The sequence below is a fragment of the Bos taurus genome, chromosome 18 (genome assembly GCF_002263795.3).
Source record: "Bos taurus isolate L1 Dominette 01449 registration number 42190680 breed Hereford chromosome 18, ARS-UCD2.0, whole genome shotgun sequence".
Classification (NCBI taxonomy): domain Eukaryota; kingdom Metazoa; phylum Chordata; class Mammalia; order Artiodactyla; family Bovidae; genus Bos; species Bos taurus.
Window position 1 is genome coordinate 45,877,911 of NC_037345.1, and position 26,570 is coordinate 45,904,480.

General features: G+C 48.0%; 1 protein-coding gene and 1 non-coding gene across 11 annotated transcripts; both read left to right on the forward strand.

The window, feature by feature from the left end:
* The first annotated feature begins 340 nt into the window (after window positions 1–340).
* Window positions 341–12,171, forward strand: FXYD5 (FXYD domain containing ion transport regulator 5). Of its 10 annotated transcripts, none has more exons than XM_024978024.2 (9): window positions 341–484; window positions 961–1,080; window positions 1,170–1,230; window positions 3,206–3,298; window positions 3,890–3,988; window positions 7,417–7,530; window positions 8,623–8,652; window positions 8,732–8,806; window positions 11,882–12,170. In XM_024978024.2, the coding sequence occupies exons 3-9, from the start codon at window positions 1,170–1,172 to the stop codon at window positions 11,929–11,931; spliced, it is 522 nt and encodes a 173-aa protein (XP_024833792.1). In that variant the 5' UTR covers window positions 341–484; window positions 961–1,080; the 3' UTR covers window positions 11,932–12,170. The 10 variants fall into 10 exon arrangements, with proteins under 10 accessions (XP_024833792.1, XP_024833793.1, XP_010813045.1 ...); XM_024978025.2 differs by having other exon boundaries at window positions 1,030–1,080; XM_010814743.4 differs by having other exon boundaries at window positions 341–425.
* Window positions 12,172–24,241: 12,070 nt separating this feature from the next.
* Window positions 24,242–24,313, forward strand: TRNAY-GUA (transfer RNA tyrosine (anticodon GUA)). Its single transcript has one exon. It is a non-coding gene; the product is annotated as a tRNA-Tyr (tRNA).
* The last annotated feature ends 2,257 nt before the right edge of the window (window positions 24,314–26,570 follow it).

Sequence of the window (26,570 nt, forward strand, 5' to 3'; positions counted from 1 at the left end):
AGTGGCCTCCTCCTCTCCCGGAACCCCTCAAACTTCCCCTCCCTTCCCTCCATGCCACCACCCCCCAACCCAGCTGCCCATCCCCGAGACCCCAGAGTAGACCCCTTCCCCTGCTCCCCTTGCCTCCTCAAACCCCACCCCGCCTAGACCTGCCCGCCCCGCAGTTCCCACCCCCAGCCTCCCCTAGGCGGGGTGGGTGGAGGCCTCCGCCCTACCTCTCACCCCAGGCCCCCGCATCGCCCTCAACGTCTCCCCCTCCTGCTCCCACCCCGGGCTCTGAAGCCAGGAAACCCGGGAGGAAATGACTGAGCCCGTCTCGGTCCCCGCCCGCCAGCGCGCTCCCCTGGCCACACCCTCCGCCTGGACGCAGCCGCCGCCGCTGCCCTCTCCCTACGAGGCTGCCGGCTCGGACCCCCGGCGCTGACGTGAGTGTCTCCTCTGACTCTCCTCCATCCGCTCCCCTCTGCCCAGGCGCCGGGCTCAGGTGGGTACAGACCATCCTCTCGGCGCCTCTCCGCCCCCCATTCATGCTCACTCTCCGTCCCGCTGTCTTCGGCACCGCCATGTGGGCACCGCTCGGCTTCTCCTGCCTCAGTCTCCCCAGTTCGCCTACCTCCCTCTCACTCGCCCAGATCTGCCCAGCATCCCGCTCTATTGTCCCTGCTGGGAGGCCCTCACACCAACTCACTTTTTCCTCTGAGATCAGAAGTACATTACTCACTCTTCCTCTTTCCCCCTCCTTGCTGGCTCCTCGCTCTGAGGACAGCCCCAGAGGGAGGGCCGAGGCCCTCCTATCTCCTTTTCTGTGCCCCAGCGCCTTCCCCTTGCCCAGCAGGGTCAGTCCCAGCCGGCCCATGAGTGCTTCTCCACTTCTTGGGGCAGGGGGACTGCCCTGGGCAGTGGCTGCCTCTTGGAGCCTGGTGTAGACTGATGCTTTTTGTTATCTTTGGGGACCTGAAGAGGGAATGAAGGATTGACTGCTGGAAACCTCCACTTCTGAGACCCTCCCCTTGGCCCCCTTCCCCACAGCCAACCATCAGCCCTAGCAGGGGTCTCTGAAGCCAGAGGGACCTGCTCAGGGTAAGGAAGGGAGCTGCAGGATCCCGGGGGTTGCCCTGTCCCTGCCTCACTGACATCTTGGCTGACCCCAGCTCTGACTTGCTCTATAGATGTCGCCCTCTGGTCGCCTGTGTCTCTTCATCACCGTTGGCCTGATTCTCCCCACCAGAGGTAAGGCCCAGCCCTTTCTTTCCACCCTGCTGCAGAGCCCCCAGCCCCACTTCAAGTGCCTGTGTTGCTGGGTGGCTGCCTGGTGAATCTGGGTTCTCTCTCCTGTGTTCTCAGTCTTCTACTGAGCTGGCACCAGGAAGCGGGTGCCCCAGTAAGGGGGCCAAGGTTACACCCTGTTAGATACCTCAGACCTGGGTGGCTGCTTCCAGTGAGTCTGGCCAGGGCCTGTCCTGCTGAGCATCCTCCATTTGACGTCCAAGAAGAACTCACAGAGTTTGATTTGGCGGGGAGATGGGTGTAGGTTTTCTACTTGGCAGCCAGGAACCCTCGACTCACAACACAGGAGCTTCCTGGTTCCTCTGGTGATACGTGATTAGGGAAAGGAGGTGAGCTGAGGCCAGTCCAGGAAATGGCAACCCACTCCAGTGTTCTTGCCTGGAGAATCCCAGGGAAGGGGACGCCTGGTGGGCTGCCGTCTCTGGGGTCGCACAGAGTCGGACACGACTGAAGCGACTTAGCAGCAGCAGTAGCAGCAGCACCCTTGCCTGTGAAGTGTCTTCTGAAAACAGTATCTACGGGGGATCCTTGCGGGTGCTTTCTGCATTGCAGGTGCTTGTTTCAGCTTCTGCTCTAATCTATGATGCTATTATGCCCATTTTACAGATGAGGAAACTGAGGCTCAGTGAAGGAAAGTGCCCTGGGCCAGAGGCTAGTGTGTGGAGGGGCTGGGCTCTAACCCCGGAACCCAGAGCAAACTCTGCACTGAAGTTGCCCCATTTCTCTGGGATAAAATGGTTTTCATGTGTTCATTCAGTCGTTCAACAAGCGTTCACTGAGCAGATCTTATTCTAGGCACTGGGGAAACAGCAAGGCATAAAACAGGAGCTTACGTTATAATTGGGAAGGCAGACACCAAATGCATTCAGTAACTTATATTGGGTTGGCCCATAACATCTTATGGAAAAAAACAAATGAACTTTTGGGCCAACCCAATATTATATGCTAGAAGGTGAAAAATGCTATGGAAAGAAAATAGAGGAGAGAAATGAGGCTTGCTTAAATAGAGTAATCAGGGAAGACCTCACCAGAAAGTGACATTCACCAGAAAGTGACATTTGGGCAGATACAAGGAGAGGAGGGGATGAGCCAAGCAGGTATGTGAGGAATAGGAGTTCTGTCTGGAGAGTGTGAGTGACAGCAGACAGGCTGGGCCTGGGTTGGGATGAACAAAGGGTGGGGTGGAAAGAGGAGAGGTCAGAGAGGTGACAGGAGATTGGGTTGGTGGGGGGGACACTTATGGGCCACGTGAGGGCTTTGGCTCTCACCCAGAGCAAGGTGGAGCCAGAGGAAGCACTCAGCCAGCAGCCTGATCTGAATCAGGTTCACAGGCTCCCTCTGGCTGTGTGTGGGGAGCAGGGAGACCAGGGAGGAGGCTGTGCGATGGTCCCTGAGGGAGAGGATGGAGACGGGGCCAGGCTGGGGGCAGTGGCGATTGATAGATAGATACGATATCCGATATCTGATATCCAGCACAGACTGCATGTTAAGCAGTAGGCGAGATTCTTCCCACCTCCATCTCATTTCACCCTTTCTACAGTCTTGATAATTCAAGAATTATCTCCATTTTGCAGAGGGGGCAACCAGGGCTCAGAAGGACGGGTTTCACTTGCTCCAGGTCACACAGCAAGGAAGTTATTGGGAACAGAATTTGAGATCAGGCCCCTGGCTGACTCTAGCACCTGGGCGTACTTGCCTTAACTGCCTCTCTCATCCCACAAGGATGGACAGGGAGAGGCAGCTGGAGGTAGGGTGCTGCGGTGTTAGCATTTCTAAAATATTTTCACCAAAGCTGATCGGTCAACTGCTGCTCCACCAGCAGACCACCAAGGTTTCAGAAGGGAGGGGAGGGTAGGAGTGTTGGTGAGAGAAGGGGGACCAAAGGCTCCCCCCTGACTTCTCATCCTTGATTTTCCAGGACAGACATCAAAGGAGGTCACAATTCCAACAGAACCAGCGACTGAAATCATTCCTGTCCCTACTCCAGCCCCAGATGACGAACAAGGAATGGGTCTGTCAACATCCTTTCACAGCAACAAAAATCTCAAGCTTGAACCAAATGAGAGTTTTTGGGTTTGTGTAACTGAAAAGTCCAGGGATAAACCTTCAGGCATGGCTCCGTCCAGGCTCAGTTCATCCCGCTGCTCACAGCACCACAATGAGAAACCTTGTCCCTTCCTCCTTGAGCACTTACAGCACAAATGAAGGGACAGTCATGGCTCTAAATACTTACCCTGCATTCACTCCCTCAGTCCTCACACAGGCCCTCTGAGAAAGAAATGAGGACTATCCTCATTTTACAGGAGGCTCAGAGTCACTCGCCCAAGGAGTCACCAAAAGTCAGTGACACACCAGGGATGAGGGTCCAGGAACCTGGCTGTGAAGTTTACTCATGACCATGTGGGGCACAGGAACACCGACTTGCCCTGCCACCAGCGGCACGTGAAAGGGTCCCCCTTTCTCACCCCCACAGCGACATTTATCTGTGGACATCTTTGATTTTAGCCAGCCTGGTTCAGGGAGAAGGACCCTTGTTGTTTTCTGCAGGTCCATGATTCACTCCTTTCTCACCCTCCCCGCCTTTCTCTTCTGCCCTGAGTAGAAGCAACACCAAACCAGATGGACACCCAGACCCAGCAACCGATGGAAACGGAGGTGCTGCTAACAACAGGTCAGGGGACGGACAAGAGCACAACGCAAGGTAGACCTGGGACTAAAACAGCAACGTACTTGAGTTGTGTTTAATTCTCCATCTAGGGCAGCATTTCCCTCAGTACGTTTCTCAGAGCATCCGTTTGGGGAATTAATACATTTTTCCAATTTTTTTTTTTTTTGGTTTGCGGTTAAAGATATTTGGGAAACGCTTGAGTTAAACACGTTTCTATCTGCTGGGACTTCTCAGAGTCGTAATAAAGCTTATTTGCAGCAGGCATCCCAAGAGGGACCATCTATCTGGTTTGCAGCATTTCCAAATTTGATAGACTCAGAGACCCTCTTTTTTTTTTTTTAATGTAACTTGATTAAATTAATTAATTAATTTTATTTTGGTTGCACTGGGTCTTGGTTGCACTGAGTCTTCGTTGCAGTACTTGGGCTTCTCTTTTTGTTACGGGCTCTACCGTGGGCCCCATAATTGTGGCCCTTGGGCTTAGTTGCTCTGAGGTATGTGGGATCTTCCTGGACCAGGGGTCAAACCTGTGTCCCCTACATTAGAAGGCGGATTCTTAACCACTGAACAATCAGGGAAGTCCCTCCAAGACCCTGAATAGATTCAGGTCCCTTCATAGGGCTGGTGCGGGAAATGTGCCTGTGGGTTTATCCTTGGTGTGCTAAGTCGCTTCAGTCGTGTCCGACTCTGTGCGACCCCATAGACGGCAGCCCACCAGGCTCCCCCGTCCCTGGGATTCTCCAGGCAAGAACACTGGAGTGGGTTGCCATTTCCTTCTCCAATGCATGAAAGGGAAAAGTGAAAGTGAAGTCGCTCAGTCCTGTCCGACTCTTCGCGACCCCATGGACTGCAGCGCACCAGGCTCCTCCGTCCATGGGATTTTCCAGGCAAGAGTACTGGAGTGGGGTGCCATTGCCTTCTCCTATCCTTGGTGTAGATCTTCTTAATGTTAGACCAGGAGCTTTTCAGTTATAAAATTCAGAAAACCCAACTGAAAAAAAATATTATTAGCAATATATGCTTTGTTAAGTACAGAGGCACTAATGTCAGGCACAGCTGGGTCAAAGAGCTCAAGCACTGTCATCACGACTTTCTTCCTCTCTCAGCTCTTCTGTCTTCATTCTGAAGAGGGCTTTCCCCTCTTTAGTGGCAAAAGTGGTCCACTAGTTCTAAGTTGCAATTACAAACTCAGCAACTAGAGTGCCTCTCTAGCTACACGGCCTAGAGCTGACTCTCATTGGCCCAGGTGGGGTCACGTGCCCATGACTGACCAATGGGAGCCTGGGAAATGAACAGCTCCGATTGGTCAGGGCTGAGTCTTGTGCCCCATCATGGGGCTGGAAAACCCAGTCAACTCTGTGTGAACCAATTAGACCAAGAGTAAGGGAAGAGGTGACTCACCACAGGACAAGTGAGTCAATGTTACCGGAGGTAACATTTGGGAAAGGGAGATGAGCGGAAATAAAGGTAATAGGTGGTTTCTAATGCCTGTGTGATGGCCCATATTTGAGAAGCAGCCCCCACTGGAAGTCCTATAGCTTAGGCCACTCACAACCTGGAATGCATGCATGGTTGCTCAGGTTGGGCACTGCACAAGGGCACTAATGGGGAAAGTCCTCCCCCTGTAGATTTTTGTTGTTGTTGTTATCATTGTTATAACTTCCCAGTGATGACAGTAACGCATCTCTTGCTGACAGAGTCTGTCTATTAAAACAATTTTACAACAGATGGAAATACGATGTCTTGGGGGAAGGGAGTTTTTTTTTAATTTTGTACAACCATGGGGGTGGGGGTATAGCAGCTGTTTCCACATTTTCCAGTTGAGAAAACATCTTCATATTTCTGGATTCTCTTACTCTGAGTCCTTGCTGACCTGGGTTACTCTATGTGTTCTTCTATATCCCTGGTTATACATGATGAAAATTCAGCTGGGCCGAGGGGGTCAAGGAGCCAAGAGTAAAAGGCACTGCTGAATCTCAAGCTTGCCCAGCCCCCACAGAGCTTCTCTTTCTCCTGCGTCTTTGTTCTCTCGTGCTGGAGCTTGTCTTTCACCTGGAAAGGAAGTGGCTCCATCACCTGCAGGCTCAGAACTTCTGAGTTTCACCCAGCATCTGCTGAAAATTTTAACTTGGAATTTGAAAGGTCCTAGCGAAGGATGGGGCTTCCCAGGTGGCTCAGTGGTAAAGAACCCGCCTGCCAATGCAGGAGATATAAGAGATGCGAGTTTGATCCCTGGGTCGGAAGATTCCCTGGAGAAGGGCACGGCAACCCACTCCAGTATTCTTGCCTGGAGAATCCCCTGGACAGGGGAGCCTGGCAAGTTACAGTCCATAGGGTAGCACAGAGTTGGACACAACTGAAGCCTCTGAGCGCTACAGGAACGGATGAGACTGGGTCACATGCTCCCCCTTGTGGCTGGGTTACCATAGGAGACTGAGATGGTCTGGGGAAGCAGCAACATTTCCCGAGAGAAAGGTGGACGGACTGATCACAGAAGGGGGGAGTCGGAGCCAAGTAGACAATACAACAATGTGCTGAGGGTTTGCTCCATGCACTGTGCTAAGCTTTTACGTGATCAGTCATTTAGTACTGATCACTATCCTACATGGTAGGAGCTGTTGGTACCCCATTTTACACGGAAGAAAACTGAAGCCCAGAGAGGTTACTCGGCAGGCCTTAGGCCACACAGTGCAAAATGGCAGAACCAAAATTTGAGCCCAGGCTTCCTCACACTGGGGGAGGGGGCAATAAGCCCTACATACTGCTGAGGCTGTCCTTTTACATTTCCTGTGATCCTTCCATCTTTGCCCATGACTTTGCTGCTCCCTTTTCTTGGAAAAAGCTTTCCTGAACATCTTGTAACCTTTGGCTGTCGGTTCATGTTTAGGAAGTGAGGCGCTGAGGCTGGCCTGGGGAGCCAGTCATGAGGCAGTTTCTCTGCTTGCTGACTTCACATCTGGGCATCCGTCAGGGGTGACCACCTTACTGGGGATGCTTCTCAGTGCCAGAGGGGCAGGACTTTCCTGGGGGATAGTCATGTTTTTACAAAGAGGAACCCTCTGATGTTTTTGGTCTGGGAGCAGAGGTGATATTCAACATGTTTTCGAACCAGTATCTTCAAGTTCTGTGACTCGGTCAAGATCCTGGAGGCCCTTGTCTGGGTCTGACAGATGTTACCGTTTATTCCTGATCATGGGGCCATCCAGAAGGTCAGAGAGGGGCCAGGAGCTCCTCGGGGGTTAGCAAGCTAGCCTGGGCTGGTGGTCTTAATCAGGGTGAGCACCTGCCACTCCTGGCTGCCTCCGTGGGTTGGCAGGGGGGAACCTGTGCCAGCTCACTGAATGTAGGTGTGGGAGAGGGGCTACTCCCAAAGATCATCAATGGTGTCTCTCGTTCCTCTCCCTGGGTCACTCCTGCCCTCCACCATCCTCTGGCTGCTCTCTCTGCCGATCCCATTCAAGGCTCCACGCCCTCCAAGACGAAATCCCCTGCCAATCCCACTCAAGGCTCCACGCCCTCCAAGACACGATCCCCAAGCAGGCACGAGAGGAAGAACTCCATCCTCAAACAGCCTGGTCAGTAACTCCCTTCTCAGACTGGACACAGGCTATTTCTTGTTCACTGTGTGTTCTTAGTACCTCAATACTGCATAGCACAGAAGAATGCTCAGTAGCCAGGTGTTGGGTGAACACCTGACTTCAGGGCAGGTATTCTTGTGAGTGACTAAAGGGTGGGCACACAGTAAATGTCCGAATAGATGAATGAATGTGTGAGTGTTGCATAGAGATGACTCCAAAACCCAGTGGCTTAAAATGACAATCATTTATTTAGCACTCAGATCTGCAATTTGGAAGTCTAGTCTGGGCTTGGCTGGGTGCTTCTCTGGTCTCAGATGGATTTACTTGTGCATTGGAGATCAGTTTGGAGTCAGCAGAGAGCTCTGTGTATAGGGGCACCTTGATTCTTCCCCTCCTGGCCTCATCTTCCACTTCCTGTGCAGCCAGCCTCAGTGAACAGATGGAAACGATACAGCCATGGATCACATAGACAGCTCATTCACTCATTCATTCAAACAATATTCACTGAGCACTTATTGTGGGCCAGGCCCTCCTCTAGGTGCCAGGAGTACAGAAGTGAATGAGACAGATGAAAATTTCTCCCTTCATGGAGCAGATGTTCTCGTGAGAGAGAGACAGTAAATAAGGATCATAACTGTATATAACAAGTTAATAATAGCCATATATTAAGTTGCTGTCAAGAAAAATGAAGGGGGAAAAAAAAAAACGACGCAACAGAGTTAGGGTGAGAGAGTGGTCAGAGAGCATTTTCTGTAAAAGGCCAGGGAGACCTCAATGAGAAGAAGCTAAGGGGAACCATGTGGATGCCCGAGGAAAGGAGCCTCTGGCAGTAGAAACGGCCAGTGCAAAGGCCCTGGGGTGAGCAGGGTTTCGCACAGTTCACCCATGGGGAATGGGGGTGGGAGTAAAGCACAGTGAGTAAGGGGATAATCGAGAAGAGTTTAGAGGTGATGGGAACCTGATTGGGTCCTTGTGAGGACTTCAGGTTTTGCCCTAAGTGCACCAAGGCTGAGATACAGGTTTCTCCTCTCTGACTCTCTCACTCTCCAATTTGCTCCATAAGCCTTTGCTCCCTTCTTTCCCCTCCAGGTTCAAAGGAGGATGACCCCTTCTTCTATGGTAAGTTACTCTTGGGAGGCGGTGGGGGAAGGAGGCTGAAGGCCCCTCTCATCACACTCCTCCATTTCTCTCTCTGCAGACGAGGACACTCTCCGGAAACGGGGGCTGATGGTAGCAGCAGTGCTGTTCATCACAGGCATCGTCATCCTCACCAGTGAGAATGGGGGCTGGGTGGGAGAGGCATCAGGAGTGGGAGGGAGGAGACCTTGGCTTACACTCTGACCAGACAGGATTTGAAGGGCCCCTAACAAGGTCATTTTAAAGGAGACATATCCATATAAACTGGGCTTCACAGGTGGTTCAGTGGTAAAGAATCCACCTACCAATGCAGGAGCTGCAGGTTCAATCCCTTGATCGGAAAGAGCCCCTGGAGAAGGAAATGGCAACCCACTCCAGTATTCTTGCCTGGGAAATCCAATCCAGACAGAATAGCCTGGTGGGCTACAGTCTGTGGGATTGCAAAGAGTCAGACACGACTGAGTGACTGAGAATGCACATCCATGTAAACCATGGAATTCAGTGGTTTAAGATGATAACCATTTACTGACCTCTCGTTTCTGCACTTTGGAAACATAGTCTGGGCTCAGCTGGGTGGTTCTTCTGGTTGCTGCTGGATTTATTCATGCCTCTGAGGGCATTTGCGGGTCAGCAGGGATCTGTTTGAATGGGAACATCAGGTCTTCACCTGGTGGTCTTCTCTAGCAGACCAGCCTGGGCTTGTTCACATGGCAGGGGAATGCAATGGTGCAACTCCCCAGGAGTAGCAACACCTGGGAGCTGTGATGCGCAGCCTGAGGCAGTGAGGGGAAGGAGCAGCTGCACCAGGGCCTGGTGAGAGATGGAGCTGGAGGACGGGGCCCCAAACAGGAGCTGTGGCTCCAGAGAGAGGTTTCCAGCCACTGGTTGCTGGTAAGCTCCCCAGGAAGGAGCAGGGCAGGGGTTGAGAGGATCAGACACCTCAGCCTCATTCTCCTTTTGCCCTCGTCTGTCCCACCAGGCTGTGCTCAGCCTCCCAGGGCCTAGTGTCAGGCAGGAAAGGGGGACAAAGGGAGGATTTCAAGCAGAGAAACTAGTTTTTTTAATAATGCTACAGATTAAATAAAATACAAGGGCCACCAGTTTGCAAGCTCTCAGTTAAACTGTATAACCCACGCCAAGTTTTATGACCTCTCTTGTCCAGCTTCCTCATCAGGAAAAGGGGCACAGCCATATCTTTTTGCCTTAAGGTGGGAGGCAGAACCTGGATAGAATTAAAAAGAGATCACTGATACGTGCCTGATTGGTGTTGAATAAGGGAGTCAAGCACTGTTGACTCAGTTTTTCAACTCATATTTATAGATCCTGACTTTGTGCCAGGCACTGTGCTCTCCCCTGTGGGAAAAGTGAGGCTCAGAGAGTTGCAAAGTTTGCCCAAGGTCACAGAGCACATAAAAATCAGGGAAGGGCTGGACCTATGTCTGTGTGAGGGCAGAGCCTGAATGTTACCTCTAGGACTCTAAATTGTTCCAGTGACATTTGTGAGCACCTACTCTGTGCCCGGGCTTCCCAGGTGGCACTAGTTGTAAAGAATTCACCTGCCAATGCAGGAGACACAAGAGACGCAGATTCAATCCCTGGGTCTGGAAGATCCCCCTGAGTAGGAAATGGCAACCCACTCCAGTATTTTTGCCTGGAAAAATCCCATGGACAGAGGAGCTTGGCAGGTTACAGCTCATGGGGTGGCAAAGAGTCAGACACGACTGAGCACACACACACACACACACACTCCCTGTGCCCTCCTGTGCTGTGATGCTGGGGACCCTGGTCCCCACCATTAGGGAACTCACAGCTGGTAGGAGATCACAATAAATAGGTCAATGCTTTCATGAGCAGTGTGAATACAGAAAAAGAGACTTGCCAAGAGGAAAATAAAGATGAGATTGAGAAGGATGAGAAGAGGCACTTCCTCTTAAGAGGTCAAAGCAGAATGGATTCTGATGATGAGAAAGATGATTTTAAAAAGCAGGCAGAGGGAGAAGCAAGTGGAAAGCCCTGGAGGCAGGAATGAGCTGAGCTTGTTAAAATAACCAAGGGAAGAGGCGGAGTGGCTGGGAAGGTGTGAGAGAAGAGGAGTAGGAGATGAGTCCAGAGGGAGGGAAGGGTAGGTAAGGGTGGCAGCTGGGAGATAGAAAAGGGCTGTTTTCTGAAGTTCCCTTTGTTTTCTTTCTTTAAAAAAAATTATTTAGTTGGCTGCTTTGATGGCTCAGATGGTAAAGAATCTGTCTGCAATGCAGATCCCTGGGTCAGGAAGATCCCCTGGAGAAGGGAATGGCAACCCACTCCAGTATTCTTGCCGGGAGAATCCCATGAACAGAGGAGCCTGGTGGGCTACAGTCCATGGGGTCATAAAGAGTCGGACACGGCTGAGCGACTAACACACGCTTTCACACATTTTGTGTCTTAGTTGGCTACAACATGCAGGTTCTTAGTTGAGGCACGTAGGATCTAGTTCCCTGACCAGGGATTGAACCTGGGCCCCCTGCTCTGGGAGCAGAGTCTTAACTGCTGCACCTCCATGGAAGTCCCCCTCCTTTGTTTTCTAAGATCCCCCTCATTTGCTTTGGCCCAACCCCCTGGCCTTCCGGCTCTCCTTTAATCCCTCCTGTCTACTCCTCCCTCACTCAGGGCCTTAGAACTGACTGTTCCCTATGTCTGGAACACCCTTCCTCCAGATGTCCACGTGGCTTCCCTCTCATCCCTTTCAGGTCTCTGCTCAAATATCACCTTCCCTGTGAGGCACGTCTAGTCATCGCCATGAGGATTCCCCCAACTCCTGGGCCTCCCTGCCTCCTTCCTTGTTTTATTTTTCGTTATAGCGCTCATCACTGACTCATCACCGTCCGTACACTTGACTTAGGTCTTTTCTCATTGTCCATCTCCCCCACTGGTAAGTCAGTGCTCCCAAAGCAGGGATTGCCTCCGTTCGTGCTCCTGGCCGTGTTGCCGTGTGCCCATTGCCTAGGTCACTGCCTGGCCCAGAGTAGGTGCACAGTAAATATTTGCTGAACATGTGAATGACCCCTGGGGACCCTTGAGCCGGCTCTTCCCCATCAGCTTCTTGTCACTTGCTCAGAGTTGCCTTGGAGCCTTCTGAGGGACAGGGCGGATGGGCCTCATCCTCCAGCATCCAGATCACACGTAATAATCAGCATTGTTCTGACTCACGACTGAACTGTTTCTTTCACCCCAGGTGGCAAGTGCAGACAGTTGCCCCGATTGTGCTGGAATCGTGACAGATGAGTCCGTAGGAAGCAGGGGCTGATGATCTAATGGGCACCCCGAGACTGAGCCCCCACTGGCTCGCTGTGACCTTGCAGGACCTACAACAAAGCCCAGCCTGAGAGAGAAGAGGTGGATGGAGCCAGATCCAGGACTGATGGCCTGAGCCCCCTGCTCTCCCAGTCCTGCCTGCCTGAGGACTGCCTGCCCCCGTTTATCCATTTTGTTCAGACAGGAAGTAAAGCCCTGTGTTCTCTGTCCCTTGGTCTCTGATCATTCTTGACCAGGGAGTGGAACAAAGTGGCGGGGGCTGGGGCAGGGCCCCCAGGAGAAAGATGGGAAGGTCACAGACTCCGGAACCTAGGTGAGGGATACAGTAAACCAAGCCAGCAGGGGTGAGGTGGGAGGGATGAGGGGTGGGCCTCGGGAAGATTTGACCAATAGAGAGTCAGCGCTGGATTCTGCCCAGGGCAGATGGAGACCCTCTGCAGGTGTGTGTGCAGAGCCAAAGCCAGCTTGGCCCCTGATGTTGGGAGGTGGTGCTGGTAACTGGGCAATTACAAATGGAGGCCCCAGGCCCACGGCAACTGGCTTTTTCCCCACTCTGGGTACCTCCAGCACGTGAGTGTGGACACCCCACCCTGCACATCCAAGCTCCAGCCATACTCCTGGTTCCCTCTTGGTTTAGGGTGTGTCCACAAGAAGGCCACTAGAGTGGGCTCAGAGTAGTTTGGGTGGGGAATTCCAGGGTCCTGGGGTCCCATAGCATGGTCGAGAAGGGGTATAGGCCCCAGTGGGCACTTCCTGAAGACCCTTGGGTTCTGTTGCCTGTGGGGAGGAACTCAACCAGGTTAGTCAAAAATAGACCCTTGGAATCACAGGGCTGGGGGTGGAGACCTCTGCCCAGGGTCAAGGGTCATCGTGCCAAAGCAAAGAGACAGGGTCCGGTTCAAAGTGGTTGCATAACAATGTTTCACAAACTTCTGGTCACAGCCTGTTCACAGGTTACAAAATCAGTTTAGTGGGCTGTGAGTAGCATTAAAAAAAAAAAAGAAGGAAAATGAGTAATAAAATAGAAACGGAAGTATCAGAAAAGAAAATAATATGATGTGGGGCTTCCCTGGTGGTTCAGTGGCAAAGAATCTGCCTACCAATGTAGGAGACAAGAGTTTGATCCCTGATCCAGGAAGATCCCACATGCTGTGGAGCGACCAAGTGCTGCAACTATTGAGCCCCACTGGGCAGCTACTGAAGCCTGTGTACCCTAGAGCCTGTGCTTTGCAACAAGAGAAGCCACTGCAATGAGGAGCCTTTGTACTGCAACAAATAGTAGCCGCCGCTTGCCACGGCTAGAGAAAACCCCCCGCACAGCAACAAAGACCCAGCACAGCCAAAAATAAATAAATTAAATTAAAAAAAAGAAAACAATATGACTATGTATATATATTCTCTTCTCAATTTTTGCCACATTTTCGTCACACCTGTATTATTATTCATTTATTTATAGAGAAACTCTCATTTTAACTTAAAAAATATTTTTAAAAGCACACTAATATTTGGAAAATCTGTATTGTTTCATATAAATAACAGGTAGCCCTAAAGATACATTCAATTAAAACGCATATATTGCATATGCTATATTTTGTATATATGTCTATATGTGACATATGTGTATACATATGTGTAACGTATGCATATTATATGTGTGATATGTACATTATATGTACATGATATATGGTAGTAGTACTGTCGGTCACTTAGTTGTGTCCAACTCTTTGCAGCTCCAAGGACTGCAGCACGCCAGGCTTCCCTGTCCTTGACTATCTCCCGGAGTTTGCTTAAACTTATGTCCATTGAGTCGATGATGCCATCCGACTATCTCATCTTCTGTCACCCACTTCTTTTCCTCCCCTCAATCTTTCCCAGTATCAGGATCTTTTCCAATGAGTCAGTTCTTCGAATCATGTGGCCAAAGTATTGGAGTGGAGACCTAGTACTGCTTGATATGAATAGAAAATAGCCATAAAGATAAATCCAATGAAGACAAACAAGAAAAAAGATATATTGTGTTTGAGCTGGATACTGAGTTGCTGACTGAGGGCTCTGAGTTGGAGGCCAGAGTCTGATCCATTGGAGGACACCATAAGGTGTCAGGGATATGGTTGTTACCTTACTGCCCAAAGATACTGCAGAACTTGAGAGGCCCAAGACCACCCTCACTTCTGATGCCAACTACACGGCTGGGTGTGCCCAAGACCACCTTCAGGTTCAATAATTCACTAGAAGGACTCACAGAACTCAGTGAAAGCCATTATACTCACAGTTATGCTTCCTGGTAGCACAGGCAGTAAAGAATCTGCCTGCAGTAAAGTAGACCTGGTTTCGATCCCAGGGTTGGGAGGATCCCCTAGAGAAGGGAATGGCTACCCACTCCAGTAGTCTTGCCTGGAGAATTCCACAGACAGAGGAGCCTGGTGGGCTACAGTCTCTGCGGTCGCAGAGTTGGACATAGCAAAGTGACTAACACACACACACACACATACCAGAAGAGCTCCAGCCGTGAAACTCCCGGGTGTTCTCTCCCAGTGGAGCAGTGGACGGTGCTAAGTTCTGGCAGCCCTGTGTGATAATACTGCCAGTCGGGGAAGCTCCCACAAGATTTGGTGTCAAAGTTTTTATTGGAGCTCAGTCACAAAGACATGACTGACCACCTGTGTGGTCACCTTACCTTCCGGTCCCTCTGGCTGATACCTGTGACCCAAAGCTGCTGCCGTCAATCCCATTGTTAGAAACTAAGCTGGCCCAAGGCCCCCAGGTAAAGAAAGACACTCTTTTCAGGCAGGACATTCCAGGGGTTTAGAGATTACCTTCCAGGAGCTGAGCACAAAAGCTAGCTGTCTCTACTAAACAGAGTTTTCTCTTATATCATTAAAAGATATTCAAGGGCTTCCCTGGTGGCTCAGTGATTAAGAATCCACCTGCTAATGCAGGAGATGCAGGTTCAATCACTGATTTGGGAAAATCCCTGATCCATGGGCCACAGCTATTGAGCCTGTGTTCTAGAGTCCAGGAGCAGCAACTACTGAGTCCATGTGCTCTGAGGGCCCTGCAGCCTGTGCTCTGAAACCAAGAGAAGCTGCAGCAATGAGAAGCCACCGCAGTGAGAAGCCCGCATACAACTGGAGAGTAGCCCCCGCTCACCACAACTAGAGAAATGCCTGTGCAGCAACAAAGACCCAGCACAGCCAAAAATAAATAGTAAATCAAACTATTTTTAAAAGACATTCAAAAAGCAATTTATTCTTGTGATGCAATTCAATGTGAGTTAATATTGTTTGGGGCCTAAAACCATTTCCTGTGCCTCCACTGGTGCATAGCCTGGACTCGAGGAATCACCAGCTCAGGGGCACACCTGACTGCCTCTCAGGAAGAAGTATGGCAGAGCTGACCTACTTCATTCATAACTAGGGGAATTATGTTAGGTGTTAGGTGTCCATTCCCCGCCTCATGCCATTTTCCCATGGGGTAGAGATGAAAACACTGATATTGTGTTTTGAAGATGCCCATGATATGGAGTTTTGGATCCAGATTCAGCTCTGCCAATTAGAGGCTCTTATATGAAATTTGGAGTTTTCCCAGGTGGCTCAGTGGTAAAGAATCAGCCTGCCAATGCAGAAGACACATGTTGGATCCCTGGGTCAGGAAGATCCCCTGCAGGAGGACATGGTAACCCATTCCAGTATTCTTGCCTAGAAAATCCAATGGACAGAATAGCCTTGTGGGCTCCATGGGGTCACCAAGAGTCAGACATGACAGAAACGACTTAGCACTCATGCATGCGTATGAAATTTGGAAGGCCAAAGAGATCATCTTTTTGCTCAATTGGCTACTTTCTGCTGGTAAGGAGGGTTGCCAAGGTGATGAGTTTGGGACCACATCATTCCAGTATCTAGTCACTAGCTTTGTGGGCATGAAGAGGCAGTTATACATGCATGTGCACACACACGCACACACACAGGGGATTTCTAAATGGCCAATAAACACATGAAAAGATGTTCAATATCACTAGTCATGAGCAAAAAAGTAACTGAAGATAAGAATGAGACAGTACCACATGCAGAATGGCTAAAATTAGAAAGACTAACAATATCAAGTGCTGCAGAAGATGTGGAGCAAGCAGAATTTTCAGACACTGCTGTAAATTGGAGTGTAAATCAGTACAGTCACTTCAGAAAACTATCAGTTCTTTAATACTTATTTATTTGGGCTGTGCCAGTTCTTAGTTGCAGCATGTGGGGTCTAGTTCCCTGACCAGGGATGGAATCTGGAGCCTCTGCCTTGTTAGTCTGGATCCCTGAAGTACCAGGGAAGTCCCTATCAGTTCTTTAAAAAGGTGAATGTATGTTGAACATATGATCTAACAATTCAATTCTTAAACATCTGTCCAAGAGAAAAGAAACCAGGTGTCCAGAAATGAGTTGTACTACACAAGTGTTTATAGCAGCAGTATTTATAATGACAAAGAACTGGAAATGGTCTAAATGTCCATCAGCATAGGTGAGTGGATACAAACTGTGGCAGACTTAGTGATGGAACACTATTCAGCAATGAAAAGAATTCCTGGTACGCATGACGATGCGAACGAATCTCAAAAGCATTGTCATGAGTGAAAGGCGCCAGATAGAGAGGAACCCACACTGTATAATTCCATTTATGTGAAGTTCTAGTGTAAGCAAACTGAACTGATGGTAACAGAAGTCAGAATAATAGTGGCTTCCTCTACTGCCACATTGCCTTTACTATGAAAGCAGGAGGCTGATGGAGAAGGGATATGGGGGGACTTTCTTGAAGGATTAAAGTGTTCTATACCCTGACAGCGATACAGATAAACTGAATGTACCTATTGATCAGAATTGGCTGAACTGTATACTTCAGATTAGTGTATGGTGGCTCAGACAAAAGGAATCTGCCTGCAGTATAGGAGATATGGTTTTAATCCCTGGGTTGAGAAGATCTCCTGGAGAAGGGAATGGCAACCCACTCTAGTATTCTTGCCTGGAGAATTCCATGAATAGAGGATCCTGGTAGGCTACCATCCATAGGGTCTTGAAGAGTTGTACACAACTGAGTTACTATCACACTTTACTGGATACAAAACACAACAAAGTTGAAAACAAAAGGGCTATATCCTGGGCTGTGATGACTTCTGGGTCCTAGATCAGAGATCAGAGATGGAGCTGTAAGATTCTGAAGATGGCATGTACAATGGATCCTCTCTACTGGGGTGGAGGGAGAAGCTCTCCAGGTGGATCAATTCAAAGACTATATATTGACTCGATGGACGTGAGTCTGAGTGAACTCCGGGAGTTGGTGATGGACAGGGAGGCCTGGCATGCTGCGATTCATGGGGTCGAAAAGAGTCGGACACAACTGAGCGACTGATCTGATCTGATATATATATAAAATTTGAAGACTTTTAGGAGCTGTGTGTGTGTATATATATATATATACACACACACACATTTGATTTTTCTCCCAGTTCCTGGCACAGCTCCTAAAAGCCTTCTAATTTCCTAAGTGATAGGAAATTACATTAAGAGTATCCTTTATTCTAACATTTGGTCTTTGATCTCAGTTCCTGACATGGAGCTCCTCAAGCCTTTGGAATTTCCTAAGTGATAGTGGTGTCTTTTGTTCTAATGAAGCTGTGCCTGGTGTGCTCTTGGGTGGGGGGCTGGTCACCAGAAAGATCAAGCCATGGTTAGAAGCTTAGAACTTTCAGTCCCACTCCCTATCTCGTGGGCAGGACAGAGAGGCTTAGAAATTGAGTTAATGGTTGATTATACCTACATGATGAAGAAGCCTCTATAAATATCCCCAAAGTATAGGGTTCAGAGAACTTTCAATTCATTAAAACATAGCAGGAGGGTGATGCACCCAAATTCCAAGGGGACAGAGGCTTCTGTGTGCTCAGGACCCTTCCAGATCTTCCCTTATGAACTTCTTCATCTGTATCCTTTATCGCATCCTTTATTATATAATAAACCGGTCAATGTAAATGTTTCCCTGAGTTCTATAAACTATTCTGGAAACAATTGAATCCAAGATTTGGGGGAGTCATGGGAACCTCCAGTTAGTAACCAAGTTGGACACAAGTTGTGGGTAACCTGGGGACCTGCTAGGGACTGGCATCTGAAGTGGGGCTCAGTCTCATAGGACTGAGCCCTTAACCTGTGGTGTCAGCATTAATTCTGGTTAATGTCAGAGTTGAATTGAATTGTAGGACATCTAGCTGGTGACACAGAATTGCTTGGTGAGGGGGGAAAAAACCCCACATTTGGTATCAGAAGTGTGGCAGTAGCGTGAGGATAAAGGAAAATGCAAGAAGGAGGAATGAGTTTCTCATTACAGTTATGTTCTGAGAATCATTTGCAAAGTCTTAGCCTAATGGCACCCCACTCCAGTACTCTTGCCTGGAAAATCCATGGACAGAGGCTGGTAGGCTGCAGTCCATGGGGTCACTAAGAGTCGGGCATGACTGAGCGACTTCACTTTCACTTTTCACTTTCACGAATTGGAGAAGGAAATGGCAACCCACTCCAGTGTTCTTGCCTGGAGAATCCCAGGGGCAGGGAAGTCTGGTGGGCTGCCGTCTATGGGGTCCCACAGAGTTGGACACGACTGAAGCGACTTAGCAGCAGTAGCAGCAGCAGCCTAGAACCCACTCCACTAGCATTTTCTTTTCTTTTCCCACCAGCATTTTCAAAGAACTTGTCAGCTCCTAATCCCTTGTATCAAGCCAGCTCATTTTTTCCTTAAATTTGACAGTAATAAACAATCTCAAAATCTCAGTGACTTTCAACAATGAAGATTTTTTTTTCTCACTTACATTGCGTGTCCATCATGGGTCAGCCAATAGCTATAATGTGACCTAAACTGATGGAAAAGCTATTATAGAAATATTTCTACTTATCATTGCAGAAAGAAAAGAGGACAAGATGAAATACATACTGGCTCTTGTAGCTTCTGCCAGGAAGAGATACTCATCATTTTTGCTCAGATTTCATTGGCCAAAACAAATCATAAGACTATAGATGTGGTCGAGAGAGCAGGAAACTACAACCTTCTTATAGGGAAGGAACTGGGTATTGTTGAACAGTAATATAGCTTGCTGCACAGGAAGTTTATTATCTCACACGGCAAGAATTCTGAAAACAGAAACTGTGTTCAGTTGCAAGAGACATAAGCCAGAAACATCAGTGATGTAAACAAGGTAATTTATTTCTGTCTCACATAACAGAACTCTGAAGCATGTAGTCCAAGGCTGGGGAAGGGGTTCCTTGATGTCTTGAGGAACCAGGCTACTATTGACTTACTGCTCTGTCATCCTTAGAATGTGGCTCTAATCCTCAAGATCACAAAATGACTGCAGGAGCCTCAGCCATCACACCACATTCCAGGAAAAAAAAGCAAGAGGAAAAGAAATAATTGGGGTTATCCACTTGGACAGGTTAACCCATATTTCCCAGAATCCTCCCCTTCCCCATGTGCTTCTGCTTAGGGTGGGCCATGAGAGATGTTCTAGTGGGAGAATTGCGGGGTGGAGATTAGAGCAAAAGCTGTTCTGTGGCTCACACTGGTTGTCACTGATCTGCCCACTCACCACTAGATGAATCAGCTCCTTTAAAAGAGTCTTTTCAGGATCCCCACCCAGAGACTTCCATTAATACTTACTTCTGATTGGCCACTTCTATCTGCAGAAAGAAACTGGGAAATGTTGTCTTTCAGCTGAGCCTACAACACCCTGAATACCATCAAGGAAAATGATAGCCCGGAGGAATTTGTGGAGATGGTGAGAAGGAGGTTGAGCTTCTCATTCTCAACAAGTTGAGGGAAGGGAGCTCAAGCAATTTTAATTCAAATACAAAAAGAGAGGGGGACTTTGCTGGCCAACCAGTGATTAAGACTTCACCTTCCAGTTTGGGAGGTGCAAGTTTGATTCCCTGTCAGGGAGCTAGGATCCTGCATGCCTCACAGCCCCACAAAACCAACCCACAAACAAAAACCAGAACATAAACAACAGAAGCCACATTGTAACAAGTTCAATAAAGACTTTAAAGATGGTCCACATCAAACAAAACAAAGCAAAAAGAGAGGGTAATTCTTAAGACTGGAGTCTGCTGAAACCTCTGGGAGACAGCAGCACTGGGTCTCAGACTCGGAAAAGACACCCAGAAACCTCTCCACTAGTGCCCCAGGGCTCCCCCAAAGGCTGTTATCTGCTGCCTGCACCCCTTCTGGCCCGCCGCCTCTTTCTGCTGTGTAGTATCTGAGCTGAAGCCTCACCCTCTACTCTGACATCAGGGGCGAGGTTTCTTGCCAAGAGCTAATGCAGTCGTTCTTGTCACACAGCCAGGCTCCTGAGTACAATACTGATGAGCTTCGGGTTCTGGGAGAATTAAGGCCAAGTCACAGTAACTGGAAGAGATCTACTTTGCTCATGTGAGACTAGACTGTGCTTTTCTTGGGCACCGGGAGCGTCCTCCAAATGCTTGCTTTAGGCATGGGTGCTGCCTCTGAAGAGGCTGGTGAGTGAGTGAACTCTGGCTCCTGCTGGTGAGAGATTAAGCGGGATTTCAAAAACTCTCTGAGTGGCTTTGTGACGTGTCCACTTGGCAAGGTTAACCTACACATTCCAGAGTCCTCCCCTTCCCCATGTGCTTCTGGTGAGGGTAGGCCACGAGAGACATCCTGGGAGGGCTGCTGGGTGGAGATGAGGGCAACAGCTGTTTTGTAGCTCAAACTGGTTGTCAAACCTGCCCATTCATCTCTTAGATGTCAGGCAGCAAAAGGGCTTGTGAGTGCTCCTGTTCCTCCCAGATCCATCTCCTGGGCCTGGTGTGTGTTTAGCCCTGTGATCAGGGGCCCTGGCTCTGCCGAGCATGCGCACCACCCAGGTCAGAGGTGACAAGAATGATGGGATTAACCTCCTACCCTGTTGGTGGGAATGTAAATTGGTGCAACACTATGGAGAACAGTATCGAGGTTCCTCAAAAAACTAAAAATAGAGCTGCCATATGATCTAGCAATCCCACTCCCGGGTGTATATCTGGATAAAACTGTTATTCAAAAAGATACACGCACTCCTATGTTCATGGCAGCACTATATCCTATAGCCAGGACATGGAAGCAACCTACATGCCCATCGATATGGATAAATGCCCATCGAAATGGATAAACAGGATGTGTGTGTGTGTGTGTGTTTGTACATATATATAAAAGGAATGCTACTCAGCCATAAACAAAGAATGAAATAGTGTCATTTGCAGCAACGTGGATGGGCTAGAGATTATCACACTGACTGAAGTGAGTCAGAAAGACAAAGACACCATAAGATATCACTTCTATGTGAAATCTAAAACAGGACACAAATGAATTTATCTACAAAACAGAAATAGACTCACAGACGTGGGGAACAGACTCATGGTTGCCAAAGGGGAGGGAGGTGGGATAAGGAGACTGAGAGTTGGGATTCACAGGTGCAAGCGATTATATATAGACTGGATAAACAATAAAGTCCTACTGTGTAGCACAGGAAACTATATCAGTAACCTGTGATAAACTGTAATGGAAAAGAATATGAAAAAGAATATATATGCGTGTGTAAATATATATATTTTTTACTGAGTCACTTTGTTGTATAGCAGAAATTAACACAACTTTGTAAATCAACTATACTTTGATAAAATAAATTTAAAAAATCAAGAATGATGGAGTTCAGTCCACCCTTGTGGATTTCAGATTGTTCTCGTGCTCCCTGACTTTATATCTATCTGCCCATCCTATACCAAGAATTTCAAGTTCCAGCACCAAACACAGCAGCCTTGCAGAGACAGCTTACTCAGTTCCCATAAGGGGGAAAGGTGAAGTCCCTATAACAAATCGTGTGTGTGTGTGTGTGTGTGTGTGTGTGCGCGTGCGCACACACATGTGTATGTATCAGTGGTTTTGCTTTGCTGATATAGAATTGGATCTACAAGTGGTTCCAGAAGAACAGACCCTTAAGGATGAGTTTTGGGTTTTTCCAAAATTGGATCTCTGGTCTAATCAGATTTGAAGTTGTTAATGACCCTGATTCCAGCAGTAAATGGGCCACTGAAGTCCGTGGCATGAAGTGACAGAGCAATTACTCAGATCAATACTTGTAGTTTCCTGTATCAGTTTCTATAGGAGATAAGGTTCTGGGTGACTCCACATTTGCTTCCATAGAACATTTCAGTAAAATGAGGGAGCGTGCTAGATTGGTTAATTGCCTCTAAATGTGCTGGAAAACATGGGGGAAAAGAAATGATGAGCTCAGAGCTTTAAATTCCTAGTCAAGACCTGTATAAGGGACTTGGAAGCTTCCACAGTTTGCACCAAAAGAAACTTATTTCTCATTGTCACAGGACCAAGAGTTCTGAAGACCAAGTTTCAAGTCTGATACTGTGGGTGACCGAATTATAACACAAATTGAACTTCCAACCTCATGGGGTCTTTTTTGCTAAAGTTAGGACATTGCTTGGGAAAGACTGAAAAGTGAAAGTGCTAGTCACTCAGTTGTGTCTGATTCTTCGAGACCCTTTGGACTGTAGCCTGCAGGCTCCTCTGTCCATGGAATTCTCCAGGCAAGAATACTGGAGTGAGTTGCCATTCCCTTCTCCAGGGGATCTTCCCAACCCAGAGATCAAACCTGGGTCTCCCACACTGCAGGCAGATTCTTTATCATTGAGCCACCTGGGAAGCGCTAGGATCCTGAAAATGGGGATTAGGATGTATGAGAAGACTCTAATAAGGCTGGGTACCTCCAACCCCTTAATGTGCCGTCTTCTTTGCCCAAAGCAGCAGCTTACACCCTACTGTACTGGTCGCTCCAAGGCAATTTCACAGTAAGACCCTGATAATCCTACTCAGAACCTACTCCCTTTTCTTGCTCCCAACACCTATAACTAGATGAGTCTCAACAGAACCCAAAAGATGAGATCAAAATATGACCCACGAAGAGGTGTGATAAAATACCAAAACAATCTCCAATTTCTGTTTGCCAATCTATATCAAGAGAAAACTGGAACATACGTATGGAAATGGGTCTTAAGAGAGGTGTGTCAGGTGGAAGGATTACAAAGTGGCTCAGGCCAAATGTATTGACATTGGTCCACTAAGCAGAGACTCTGCATTCAGAGGTTGAGGTTGAGGGGCTGGGAAGTGCTCGGACAGTTGGCTTGGTTGTTTGACTGGTGTATGTTCCCAAAGACAGCCTATCCTGGGTGGAAATGTCAGAAGTTCCTTGGTACCCCTGCAGAGCATGAGTTGGCAAACTTCTTCTGTCAAAGGCCAGATAGTACATGTTTCAGGTTTCCCAGGTCAGTGTCAGTTGTAACTATTCAAATTCTCCTGTCATAGCTGGAAAGCAGCCAAAGATGACCTGTAAATGGATAAGCATGGCTGTGTTCCAAAATGATTTAGGAACACTGCAATTTGCGGTTCATATCATGTTTTGAAATGGCACAAAATATTATTTGATTTTAATTTCAATTAAAAATGAAATAACCCCCTTTAGCCTGTGGGCCATACAAAGACTGTGGGCTAGAGTTGGCCCCTGGATGGCAGTTTGCTGACCCCTGCTGTGGGGGATGATATCCCAAGGCTTAGGACCTGGAGGACACTATGCTAATAAAAGAAGCCAGACACAGAGAGACAAATACTGCATGATATGACTTCTAAGTGGACTCTAAAAAAGTCAAGCAGAGAGTGGGGTGGTGGTTGCCAGGAATTGAAGAGTGAGAGAAACGGGGAGATGTTGGTCAAAGGGCATAAAATTTTAGTTATAAAAGAGGGAAAAATTCTGGAAATCTAGTATACAGTGTGGTGATTATAGTTAATGATACTGTGCTTATTAGAATAATACTGAAATTTGCAAACAGAATATATCTTTAGTGTTCTCATCCACAGAGAAAAGAAAGGGTGACTATGGGAGGTGATACTGGGCAAGATGGAAGGCAGGAGGAGAAGAAGACAACAGAGGATGAGATGGTTGGATGGCATCACTGACTCGAAGGACATGAATCTGAGCAAGCTCTGGGAAGCCTGGCGTGCTGCAGTCCATGCGGTCACAAAGACTCGGGCATGACTGAATGACTGAACTGAATTGACTGTTGTAAGATGATGGAAATGCTAATTAGCTTGATTTTGTTAATTATTTAACATTTTGTATACGTATCTATCAAAACATCATATTGAACACTTTAATTGTAGACTGTTTTTATTTGTTAGTTATACCTCAATATGGGCTTCCCTGGTGGCTCAGATGGTAAAGCATCTGCCTGTAATGCAGGAGACCTGGGTTTGATCCCTGGGTAGGGAAGATTCCCTGGAGAAGGAAATGGCAACCCATTTCAGTACTCTTGCCTGGAAAACCCCATGGACAGAGGAGCCTGGTAGGCTACAGTCCCTGGGGTCACAAAGAGTCGGACACAACTAAGTGGCTTCACTTTCACTTTCGTACCTCAATAAAAGGGCTTTGCAGGTGGCGGCAGTGGTAAAGAATCTGCCTGCCAATGCCAGAGATGCAAGAGACGTAAGGTGTGATCCCTGGATCACAAATATCCCTTGAAGTAAGAAGTAGCAACCACTCCAGTATTCTTATCTGGAAAATTCCATGGACAGAGGAGCCTAGTGGTCTACACAGGTCCATAGAATCAGAAATAGTCTGACACGATTGAAGTAACTTAGCACACAGGCACTCACCTCAATAAAACTGGGAGGAAAACCACACAGGCTTAGGCAGATTGAAATGTTAAGTGGCTTTGTCATTTAAGACTTGTGTACCCACACACACCTGGAGGATCAGGGGGATACAACTTTCACCATAGCTGTCAGAAATAAATTCATGATGGAGAGTCTGAGCATCCTTGAGGAGCTCTGGGGTGGTGCTTCTTTGTAGGTCAGAAAGAAATTCTAGTGGAAATGGCTATGATTAAGTGGGATCTCTCAAAGCAATAGACATGCTAGAACCCAGAGGTAGCATGGATCCTGGTGGCAATTATATGCCAAAGATAAGATGGGCATGGTTACCATAGTGAATAGTGAAGCCCAAACAGTAAAGAGCACAGTGTGACTGGAAGAGATCTTCAGCATTCACTAGTTTATCACAGTAGTACCTGTAGAAATGAAATAAGTGGGGAACCTACTAAATAAAGTCTTGCTTGATCTGACTAAGTGGAGGAGTTCTGGGTTTGGTGAACAGAAGCCTAATCTGAATGGTCAAAACAGAGAGTCACAAACCCTCAATCACCCCCCTCACTTGAGCCCTTGATCAAAGGAGAGGCCACTCCTTGAAGAAGAGCCCTGTTACACTGCCAAAAATGTATGCTGTTAACCTTCCTTCCAGACTTCTCCAAAGAGACCTGTGTCTATTCACCAGGAGCTTGTGCAATAGTGTTAATCATTTAGTCATGTCCAACTCCTCACGACCCCGTGGACTGTAGCCCGCCAAGTTCCTCTGTCCATGGGATTCTCCAGGCAAGAATACTGGAGTAGGTAGCCTTTCCCTTCTCCAGGGGTCTTCCCAACCCAAGGATTGAACCCAGGTCTCCTGCATTGCAGGCAGATTCTTTACCATCTGAGCTACCAGTGGAGCCATGTACAAAAGGAAATAATCAAACTTTCTAAGGATTACCAGACACAGTAATTACTGACTCTAATTCCCAGGATCCCAAAGCATTGCTGTGGTCAGATGATTAGTGGAATCTAGGGGCACAGACTTCTCACAGAAGGCCTAATTGGTCCCTGAATCCACCTTCTAGGTATTTCTTCAATGCTGAAATGCATCATTGAAATAGACATCTGGAGCAGCTAGAAGAATCCCAACATTGATTCCCCGACCCATGGATGAGGGATTTTATCATAGGAAGAGCCAGGTAGGAGCCACTGGAACTCTCTGTACCTATAAAAACACTAAACCAAAGGCAATACCACATTGTTGGAGGGATTGCAGAGAATGGCACCACTATTAAAGACCTTAAGGATGCAAGGGTAGTGATTCCTATCACATCCCCATTCAACTTGCCTATTTGGCCAGTGAAGAAGGCAAATGGGTCATTAAAGAATGGCAGTGAATTATCAGAGACTTAACCAATTGCAGCTTCTGTTGCAGAGGGAGTTTTGTTGCTAGAGCCATCCAGGAACTAAAGAGCCTCTTTAGTTCCTGAGTGAAAGGAGAGTGAAAGAGCTGGATTAAGACTAAATGTTAAGAAAACTAAGATCATGGCATCCAGCCCCATTACTACATGGCAAATAAAAGGGGAAAAGGTGGAAGTAGTGACAGATTTCCTCTTCTTGGACTCAAAAATCACTGTGGACCATGACTGCAGCCATGAAATCAGAAGATGATTGCTTCTAGGCAGGAAAGTGATGACAAACCTAGGCAGTGTGAAAAGCAAAGACATTACTCTGCTGACAAAGGTCCGTATAGTCAAGGCTATGGTCTTCCCAGTGGTCATGTATGGTTGTGACCATAAAGAAGGCAGAATGCCAAAGATTTAATGCCTTTGAACTATGGTGCTGAAGAAGACTCCTGAAAGCCCGTTGGACAGCAAGGAGATCAAACCAGTCAATCTTAA